Source organism: Silurus meridionalis, chromosome 14, assembly GCF_014805685.1.
Source record: "Silurus meridionalis isolate SWU-2019-XX chromosome 14, ASM1480568v1, whole genome shotgun sequence".
Lineage (NCBI taxonomy): Eukaryota > Metazoa > Chordata > Actinopteri > Siluriformes > Siluridae > Silurus > Silurus meridionalis.
The window spans coordinates 23,066,488-23,077,934 of NC_060897.1; the positions used below are offsets into that span (position 1 = coordinate 23,066,488).

Here is an 11,447-nt window from a genome sequence, read left to right on the forward strand (position 1 = left end):
TAAAAAAAGTGTCAGATTGTTTGATAGCAGAAGATTTTGGTCAGCAATGCTGATTTCAACCCTCTCTGCGCATCATAATACTAATTCTGCTATCATCTGGAACAATCTTAATTGGAGTTAAAAGCCTTTTAGATGGGGAATGATAGAAGTTTAATGCGGACACTGTGAGGGTGGCAATGTGAATGCCAATACTGCCCCCAGGCGGGACTTAAAAGAACTACAACTGCAAATACCAACGTATTCGCACTTACCTTAAGACTTACCTTGTGCAGCAAATAACAGGTCATCAGAAATGTCACGTTTTAATATTTCTTTTTAAATACAACTAAATATAGTGAGGATTGCGGGGGGGAGACCAGTTTATACAATTAACTTTTTTTATCGTACACAAATTAATTTTAGCATGAGTGAGTCAAATTCTTTAAAAAGCTGCTTTGTATGTGTTTAATTGACGATTAATAAGGATGTTTTCTGCATGAAATATTTTTATATTTAAAAGTACTTTCTGAAACCTGAACAAGGCAGATCAACCAAAGCCTGTATGTGTTCATCTTAAAATCTTAATTCTAAGGTACTGAATTTTCTTGCTTTAATATTGTTTCTCTCAAAAAGCACTTTGTGGACGGAAAAGTGTAAAGGACTTGTTTTTTAACGAATTTCACTAATTGAACTAACACGGATTTTGCGTATTACACAAATAGACTTAAAGATTAAATATGTGAACTAATTATCTCAGGAACCTTTTTGTTGTAGTATGGAGCAAAATGTTAGACTCCAATACTTATTGAGGGGTCGAAGGTTTTGATTATAAACTTAGGGTTTTCTAGAAGACACCTCAAAGATCCTTTAGTGCTTAAACCCTAAGTGATGAATCCAGCCTCTGTGTCTCGTCCTCCCATGACCTTCTGAGTGTGTGTCACAGTCCTCGATGGCTGCCATGTCCTGATGGGCTGTGAAAGTTTGCTTTCACCTCTGTGTAATTGTTTATTCGCACGTCTGATACACAAAACTGATTCACTGCTGCTTGTTCAGAGACCAGAATATCGGCCAGAGCTCAGACCAGTCACTCGATATAAACCTAGTTATTCACACCTACCTGCTCCGTGTCTTCTTCTGTTTGTGTGCGGGTTCGCTGTGAGTCTAGAAGGTTACCTGGATCCCTTTGAAAAGTTGCATTCATACAAAATGATGATGATGATGATGATGATGGTGCTACTGGTGGTCATTGTGTATGTACTGAGGTGAACCATAGGGTTTCCTGCCCTTCTGCTGCCATCATGCGAATTGACTCATCAGCCGGCACAGTCACAATGTTGAAACGCTGTCAATTTGGTGGTGTGACTGGTGCTTGCATAGATCCCTGTTAGAAACCCTCTTGGGCTGTTCGGATGCAGTTTCTGAAGGGAAAAAAAAACAAAGAAGTAAAAATATTTTCTTTAATTCAACGTGAAAATCATCTGACAAAATATATTTCATAACTTACTATTTGATATGCAGATATGTAACAAAAGATCTTCATTAATTAAAAAAAAAAAAAACATGATCCCAGTCATTTATAAAACCGTATTCGATATGTAATCGGAACGCTCCCACACTAACCGGTCATACCGGTTTTATCCGGTTTGCTGTGTGGGCACAGAGCGCGCGCTGCAGTTACCTCAGCTCTGACAGAGCGCTAGCCGGCTAGCTAAACACTGTGTCAACTTTTACTTGTGTATTTTATTAGATGTTTGCATTTAACATATGTCTTTTACTGAAATGTCTCCCTCAGTTAAAATTTGTAAGAATAATCAAAAAATTAACTCGTTAATGACATTTTCAATAGGAATAATTATACAAACTGACCACTTTTTTTGTTCCAATAAATATCTGAAGTAGCACAAATAAGTTTCTTATCTTTTCTGTCCGGTTTCTCACCTCTTCTTTTCTGTTTCCTCGCTCTGACACGACCGCGGAAATCCCGATCGGCTCGCGCCCCAGTGCGGGTCCCTCAGCTCTGCGACAGAGAGCAGAGAGCTAACGGCTAGCTGTCATATATAATATAGGAAATAAACTCGCATTGTCGACATTTTATTGCCTAATAAATATATATATTACAAGTGTGATTTATTACTTAATGTATTTTTTTCACCGAAATCCACTGATATTTTCTAACAATCACTTTCCGTTTGCCACTAAAATAGATATCTCATGTGGTTGATGGGTTTTCCACAGAGAAAAACTGAGACCTTTTTTAGTGTAAATACATAATCATTTTATATCTGGCCCTGACATGGTCTCTATTTACACCGTGTTTGACGTATAAAACACAACATATTAACATCATATTTAATAATAACTGTAAATGCACCGTATAAATAGTTAGTTAATAATTTCCTTATGTCGGCTAGCACAAATAGTTGCTGATATTTTCCTACCTCTGTTTCGGGGATTTTTACTAAACGGAAGCAGCAGTAATACGGCATAAAATACCGACCCGACGACTCTAATTGGAGTCAGGAATAATTACCTCAGGATGGTGAAACGGAGTGTCGTTTACCAGAGAGTCGGATCTTTGAGTCGATTCATCAGGGGTTCGGATCGTTTGACTAAGCATCACGCGACCGCGGAAAACCGGTTTCATCCGGATCGCAGCGGAGTCGGAGTCGGCTCGCGCTCCACCGAGAGAAAAGAACGGAAGTTATAATATAATATAGAGAGTAAAACTCTCTCTGTATGCATTTTTATTTAAAAATATACATTTAAATTGTGATTTATTATCTAATGTGCTGTTTACACTAAAATACACAAAAGCACATCCACTGGGTAATGACATTTACAATAAAATCGCAAACTATCTAAATACAGTAAAATATTATATGTAACTCTTATTCACTCCGTGTATCCCATGTGAAGTACATTAACACGACATATTAACACTGGTTTTATGTCTCTATTTGTCAGTAATGGGCTGTGCATTTTACCCGTAGGCCTTCAGTGTTGTCCTACCGGAGTCAATCCCACACTTATACCCTCATTATGAGCCCATGGCTATCGAACCTAGAGAGAAACGCAGTAGAACAGAGCACTGCATCACAGACAGGAATCTCATACAGTCAGAATGAATCTCATTACTAAAGCAAACACAGTTAACACAATTCAACACGTTTCCTTTCACTGGAGCCACAACAGCACCTCCACATACATACATCATAACCTTGTGTTCCAGAACATTTGATCACATGCACATTATCAACATGTGCTGTTAATATAATGAACAGCAGCTACGCTAATTTCTCTCCACTGCTTCTCTTTCTCTCCCCATCCCGAGGCATCCTGAGGTTTGGCCAGCTCCAGTCACGTCCCACCTCATAAAGTTAATGGACCTTTGAAGAAGTAGATGCCGAACTCGCAAACATCCCGTACCATCTAGAGACGCACCAGTGCCAATTTGATCCTACTACATGTGTGGAGTTTTGAAATTGGACCTCCTGGAGTGTTTAAAGGCTCTGGCATGGAGAAGCTGATGCTGGATCTGTGATGATCACAAATGTTGAGCTCAGTAGCTTCTAGTTTTATAACCATATAGACTGTAAAAGACTGTAGAAAGATCATTACTTATAATATTTTACTCCAGTGCTCATGTTAGTTCTCACTCTCCAGTGTTCTGTACTGTTGAAAGATTTATGATCAAACTCTTGATATCACCCAGATGAGGATGGGTTCCCCTTTTGAGTCTGGTTCCTCTCAAGGTTTCTGCCTCATAACATCTAAGGGAGTTTTTCCTTGCCACAGTCGCCACGGCTGCTCATCAGGGATAAATGCACACCATTCACCTTCACTGTTGATTTGTGTAAAGCTGCTTTGAGACAATGTCTGTTGGGCAAAGCGCTATAGAAATAAACTTGACTTGACTTGACTTGACTTGACATACGTCATCTCGAGCAGAAGCATCGATATTGTGATGGCTGAAATCTGATTGATCGAAACCCTAATGTAAACACTACTTGAAGCGGCACAACCTAGAAAAAAACTATGAATCTTTTTGTTATAAATAAAACATTAACCACTGAAATGATATCACTTAATATGATGCATGATGGTAAAGATTTAAGTAAAGTCTGTACACTTTTAATGGGTAAATTCTGTTTATTTCCACTTTTGTGTGAAAGAGCTGCAGGCTGTGTATCACAATTTAAGAACCGTATTTAAATAGTGTTAACGTGATACACATTTTATATCTTGCACATTTATAACCCAGGCCTAAAGGCAAACATAATAAATGAAGCAAACTCTGTATAGTCCAATGTCCTACAAGTCCACATCTGACCTGGTGGATTCAGGGGATGCTTCTGAGAGTGAGGTTATGACATAACGCTCCATCAGCTTTTCTATGAAAACCCAGTCACACAGAACCACATGGCCAATGAACCCAAAACCCATCAAAATAAGCACTTAGCCAGCAGGGGCAATGGCCCGGACCTGATTACTGTCTTCAGCTGATATTACGTCTCTCATATTCGATAGAGAAGTTATCATAGTGTAATGCCGCCAGGCACTCGCGGTGGCTGGATTCAATACAAACCACCATTGTGCAGCATTACAAGTCAGTGACTTTCTCCAAACAGCCCCATCATCATTTAGCACCACATTCATGCCCTGCAGAAATGCAATGTGCATCGGTATGCCATCTCAGATTTCCTTTATTTCCAGCACATAATGTGTTTCATGCCTCTTTGCTCCTTACATTGTAAAAAAACTTCATTTAAACTTTTTTCTTATTATCTTTTTGGGTAAAGTGTGCCTGAAGTAAAAATGATGCTTAATCAGATCATATTTTCAAAAAGAACAGCAAAAACAGCAAATGTTGAATTAACGACAGATATCTTTTTAGACAAAAGTATATCATGTTTGACAGTCTAGAATAAATATAACCTCTATGCATTAAATATATACAGTGGATTTGTACTCTAATATCTTCCAGTGACATTTGGGATTTGTGAGACTTAAGTTAGAACAAATTTTCTTCCATCAGTCTATAAACAAAACCCCAAAATAAAACCAGAAAACTGAAGGTATTAATACACTGTTTTTTATTAAATAAATAATAATTTCAGATAATGCTGTATCTTTACATTTTATTATTTATTTATGAACCTCACTTGCTCATTTTTTCCTTTGTCATTGTTTACAATATTGTATCAGGCTACATCAACTTTTGCTATGGATATATAAATTAAATAAAACCATAGCACATATGATACAATATTGTAAACAATGAGAAAATGAAAAAAAAATGAGCAAGTAAAGTTCAGGTGAATTACTTTTTTTTCTGTTTTACTTTTACTTTGCCTCTTCCCATCCCTAAGTATCCTGAGGTTTGGCCAGCTCCAGTCACGTCCCACCTTATGAAGATTATGGACCTTTGAAGAAGTAGATGCCAAACTCGCAAACATCCCGAACCATCTAGAGACGCACCAGTGCCAATTGGATCCTACTACATGTGTTGTTTTGACATTGGACCTGGAGTGTTTAAAGGCTCTGGCATGGAGAGGCTGGTGCTGGATCTGTGATGATCACAAATGCTGATTTTTTATAGTTTTATAACCATATAGACTGTATAAGACTGTAGAAAGAACATTACTTCTAATCGTATACTCCAGCGCTCATGTTAGTTCTCACTCTCCAGTGTTCTGTATTGTTGAAAGATTTATGATCAAACTCTTGATGTCACCCAAATGTCCCCTTATGAGTCTGGTTCACCTTGACTGTAGATTTCTGTACAGCTGCTTTGAGACAATGTCTGTTGTGAAAAGCGCTATAGAAATAAACTTGACTTGACTTGGACTTAAGTAGTATAGTAGCACTTATTATATATAAATATATAGTCCTGAAAATATTTTCCCAGAAGTCCACACAAGAGACAGTATAGAAATGTAAAGTAATATACTGGTTGAAATATTTATACATAGAAATGACCAAAAATCTTGACAATAATGTTTTTTTTTTTTACGTATCAAATCGAAATTAATACATAAAAAGTCTGCCATTATTTATTTGAACAATAAATCAGAACTTTGCAGAATTTATTTCTGCATCGGTCTGTGATTCTTTTTGGCTCTAAAAGTCGTTATAAGATTTGCAGCCCCTGATTTGCAGCATTTCTCCCAATATTACTGGTAGTATACTGGATTATTGATGATGAGGTATATTATATTTGTATTATTTTTGATATATTGGTGTAATATTATTATTGTTAGTATTATTTTTGATAATATTAATTAATATTTTACGCTCATTATTATAAAAAAAAAAAAAAATAGTGTAACTCACCAGCACCCCCTGCTGCTACATACTGGAAAATACTGTAGGAATATTTCAATGTTCATGGTCCTTTTTTGAGTAAAAACACGGGGCATTATGTTACCAAAAGTATGTGCACCGCTGACTATCACACGCATACGTCTTTGTAAAACATCTCAATCAAGATACATTTCCATCTCCTGATATAATACCCACCACTTATCTAGAAAGGCTTTCCACTAGATTTTTCAGGCATGGTTGTGGGACTTGTAATCATTCACCTACTAGAGCATTTTTGAGACCAGGTCCAGAAGTTGGGATGAACTCGCTCTGCATGGAAGTATCCTCATGTGGAACAGCGTTTGGGAATCTTAATTCCAGTGAAGAAAAAGTGTAATGCTACAGCACATACAGACATTGTGTGTTTGCTTCGGAATGTAAAAGAACCACCACATTTGAATGTTGTTTTGATGAAGGGTTGAAGCCAGACCTTCACTAAAAACCGATTTAAAACATGTCTTCATGAAGCTGGCTTTATGCACAGGGGGCATTTTAATGCTGGAACAGGTTTGGATTTTCCTAGCTCAAGTGAAGGGAAAATTTAATGCTACCACATCTGAATGCATCCTATCCATCCTACCAGTTTGGAAAAGAACTAAATAAGGCTGTAAAAGACAGGTGTACCAATACTTTAACATATTTGAGATTTTCTGTTCTAATACATTTATTTCACCCAGCCATTACAACTTACTAGTTAGCTAATACTTATATCCATAAAATAAAACTAAATCTTTAGGTGAAGTTAAAAGTACAGTGCACCATGGGTATTCTCGATCTGCTAAAACAACTTGCATGTTGTTCCATGTTGTACTTTTGCTAATCTCTTAGAAACAGTTTTATTTACAAGTCACTTTAAGATGTATATTATATCTAAAATCTTCTTGACAGTATGAAGAATTATTCCTCTTATAATAATCTCTCTGTTTAAACTCACTTTGTGACCTTGGCTCTGAGAAAGGTGCTGTAAATAAAAATAAATATTTGCATTATAAAACAAATACTGTTTACAAAAAAAACCAAAACTGAAAATAGTGAATATACACAAGGGACAAGGTGAAACTAAGGACTGGTGATTTTAGCATCGTCACTTATACATCATGCGACTTGGAAAAGATATGGCTGACATTCAGGTGTGATGTCATTTCTACTGAGCTGGTGTATCACACCTAGAGATGATGTGAAATACTACATTAGCTCTCCACAGGTCCTCTGGTGAACCTTAAATGTTTCTGGATCAGCTTTATATGAAACAAACAGATCTCAGATCAGATCATCAAAATTCAGACTGAGTAAAGAGTTACATTACTCATGTGTTGACTCCAGGATCTGAGCTCAGCAAGTCTGATGTGGGTTCATCCAAAACCACAGTCTACTTAACAAGTTCTTAACAGACACTTTATATCCAGAATCTTCAATTCAGAGTGAAACCTGACTGAACACACAATGCTGTAAATCTCTCACACTCTATTCCAAACACACACTGAAGGTGATGTCTGGGTTTAACGCACACAATAAATCTATTCCCGAGACGCACAATGTGCAAGTCCCTTTAAATAATTACCCTTTAGCACCTTTCAGAGATTCATAATGCAGCTGAAGATGCATTATAGAAGAGAAACATGTCTCTTCAGAGGTGTTCAGCCCGAGTCAGCAGAGCAGATCTTGATCTATCAATACCTGTAAGGAACAGGTTTCTTGTGATACTCTGAGAAGTGTTCACACATGAGAAGCCAGTCGAGTACTGTAGCGTGTATTCAGTTAGATGTGGAACATATTCAGGGTGTTGAATTGTGCATCATCTAACGTTAACCAGAAACTAAAATCCACATTATGCCAAAAAAACAAGATCAGAATTTTTTACAATTTTAATAAATATCAAAAAATTAAATCCACAAACACATATGATCCATTGGAAATGGCTTTTTATTGGTTGGTGCTTTTACATGTTTAGAAAAAGAAGCCGAGGATTTTTCCTCCTGTGTGTTTTCGTCTGGCCTCTTCATGGTCCATGATGCCAGCCGAGGTAGTCAATACAATGAACCTGGAGAAATAATATATAATATTTGTGATGACTTTTTATCCATACAATAACTTTTTTCATGCAAAAACACCTCACGCACATCCTCCATTAAAAAGGGAAGAAAAAAACTGGTGAAATGAGAGAAGGGTAAAGATCTAGAAAAACAACCGAGTAAGCGTCACTGCTGCTTTTAACTCCACATGGAGTCATTAAAAATCAAAGCAAGTTATTTTACCACCCAATGAAAAGCACTTAACAGAAAATGAAACAATAAGCTGCTGCAAATCAGCACCAATTGAATCAATAACCCTGAACGTAAACGAGAGTGAAAATGCAGCAGATGTAATAGTCAACACACTCAGAATACTAAAGCAGTCTCGCAGATACTCGAGTCGCTTCGTGGCTCGTGCTTTAAATCAGAGTGAAGAAATAATTGTACATTTGACCTTAGGTCATGTGACTACAATCTGACTATAGAAAAAAACTAGAAATTAAACACATTGCAAGATCTTCTTTCGGCTTCTCCCATTACGAGTCTCCACAGCAGATCACCCGTTTCCCCCTGTCCTCTACATCTGCCTCCTTCACACCAACTACCTGCATGTCTTCCCTCACCACATCCATAAACCTCCTCCTTGCTCTTCCCTTTTCCTCCTACCTGGTGTCTCCATCCACATTGAATGATATTAACATTCAGTTCTGCATTGTGTACTTCCCCATTGCATCTAAATATATTTGCACTATTTTTTAAAATACTATCATTATTTAATATATTTTCTCCTAACTTTTTAAAATATAATCATCGATCCTTTTTTATTTAATGCACAAGTTTCTGAGCAGTCGATCAGGTTTACATTTCACTGCAAGTTGTATTCTGCATTAAACAGTGACAACTAATCATAAGTCTGGAAATTAAACATCTATCATGCATCAGATAAATAAACAAGGCCATGACCATCACGTGACAATTTAACAAAATGCATTCGGCTAAAAATATGATCCATGAATCTGCTTTGTTCAGCAAAACCAAAAATAGAAAACCCCATGGTTTAATCTGGATTGAGATCCTCTCGCTTTGGTTCCTACTTGGACACGAAAGCATGCGAGTCTACAAAAAGTACAGAAGCCGATGTCTGTCCTTTACAGTAGTGGAGGGAAATATATAGAATCATACCTACAGCACATCTTAGAGCAAAATATATCATGAGATCAGTATTATATTGTTAAATACCTGCCCTGCTTTAAAGTTACGTGCACATTTTAGCAGGTGTGTACAGTCATCGAGACACGTGAGGAATAAAAATTAGAAAACAGTAATTGGAATTTTTTTAACTGCATCCTGCTGTTGATCATTTCACTGTAAATGTATTCTTTATAAAACCATGCACAGGCAGCAAGAAACACGTAAAGCTGATCATTGTAGATCAGACAGTACTCCAGATTATCCTGCATCATAACGATTCTTGAAAGAAGTCATGTGTGATGTAAATACATCCAGGAAACAAAAGATCTTCTTTAACCCAACAAGGAAGTTTTCATACTGAAACAAACACTTAAACTGAATAATTATCACATCGGACTACATCCATGTTTCAAAACACTTTCTGGCATCAAATTCACCATCAAGCTACAGACTAGCAAAGATACTTTGTTCCCCTAAAGAAAGCCCGGTATATGGAGGAAAAGTGACTGCTTACGCTGTCCATTAACTAACTGTCCGAGCGCAGCAAGTGCCTGAGGCTTTATTTTAACTTCCTACATCACACACACATGATTAGAGCAGCATTTTAGCAAACTGGATAAAGATTAAAGCCTTTTTTTCTATGTGGAATGTTTTAGCTAAATTTCAGTCTCTGGGGCAAATTTCCATCAAGAAACTTTGCATCACTTCTGACAAGCTGCATGTTTTAATTGTTTCAAGATTTAGGACAAATGTGTTGCTTCTCACAACAGCTTGAGGGACATGGTATCAGATCTGATATGGTTATCAGTGGATATGATAACGGGCATCTGCCAAATGTTGAAAATATAAAATAAGCTTGTGATTCTCCTGAACCCCGTTTTAGATTTCAGATATGACTAACTGCATTAAGAGAATGATTTTTATAGTAAAATTGTAACTTAATCCAGATTACACAACACTGTATTCAAGATTTTTTTTCTTGTGTCCACAACACACACATGAGCAGGTCACACACTCACCCGAACTGTCTGGATGGAAGAAGATTGTTTTGCCACTTTTCCAAATCCTTCAGCTGCACATCAAACCTGGGGCTGATCACACCACACTGAGCATAAACACAACACAGGTCAGATACATGATGGGGGGAAAAGGACATCAAACACACCTGAGAAAACTTCACACACACACACACACACACACACACACACACACACACACACAGGCATCTCAGCTCCATCTGAAGGAAAAAGAAACAGATCATCACCTTGTTCAGCCTGCCTGTGAGGTTCACAACAATTTTTCCAGCTCTGTGATCGTCGATGATCTCAAATTCTCCAATGTAACCTGCACGAAGAAAAAAGACATGGGAGGATTAGCACAAAACCACCATCACATCATCTCAGGCCATGAAAGGATCAGGGTGAGCCATTAGTTGGACCACTAGAACAGCATTATACAAAAGACATGTACACAGTGTTCTGGAGAATAAAAAAAATGCACAAATGTGCCTCTGATAAAGTAATTCAATGTAAATTGGACTTTTAATTAACTTGTGCTTGTACACAAAAAAAAAAATAATAATAATAAATAAACAACAAAGACGACCCAGACATATACAGACTTGAAGCTTGGTTGTGGCAGTGGACATAAAAACCAAACAAAAAACCTATTTTTCTTTAAATAGTGCATTTCCTCAGTTTGATAAATGTTCTGTTTTACTGTCAATAAAACAGTTTTTCCACATTCTCCAGCACATCCCAATCGTTTGTTTGGGATTGGAGTTTTAGATCAGACATGATTTGCAGCCATTTATGACGTGCGGAAAAACATTTTTATGATCTGATGTTATGAATGGTTTACGGAATAAGGAGCGTGAGAAGTGTGGATAGTGATGTTCTCTCA

General features: G+C 37.1%; 1 protein-coding gene and 1 long non-coding RNA gene across 2 annotated transcripts in view; both read right to left on the reverse strand.

Annotated features, from left to right (window-relative positions):
- Positions 1-610: 610 nt before the first annotated feature.
- Positions 611-2,517, reverse strand: LOC124397016. Its single transcript, XR_006927869.1, has 3 exons — positions 2,418-2,517; positions 1,918-1,996; positions 611-1,397 (listed from the first exon to the last, which is right to left on the reverse strand). It is a non-coding gene; the product is annotated as an uncharacterized LOC124397016 (long non-coding RNA).
- A 5,730-nt stretch (positions 2,518-8,247) lies between these two features.
- The window catches only part of rps15a (ribosomal protein S15a), a 4,615-nt gene continuing 1,415 nt past the window's right edge, over positions 8,248-11,447 (reverse strand). The window contains exons 3-5 of the mRNA XM_046866343.1: positions 10,810-10,889; positions 10,565-10,650; positions 8,248-8,383 (exon numbers count right to left, since the gene is read on the reverse strand). Coding sequence (XP_046722299.1) covers positions 8,290-8,383; positions 10,565-10,650; positions 10,810-10,889 — 260 coding nt within the window. The 3' untranslated portion in view covers positions 8,248-8,289. The remainder of the gene's footprint in view (positions 8,384-10,564; positions 10,651-10,809; positions 10,890-11,447) is intronic.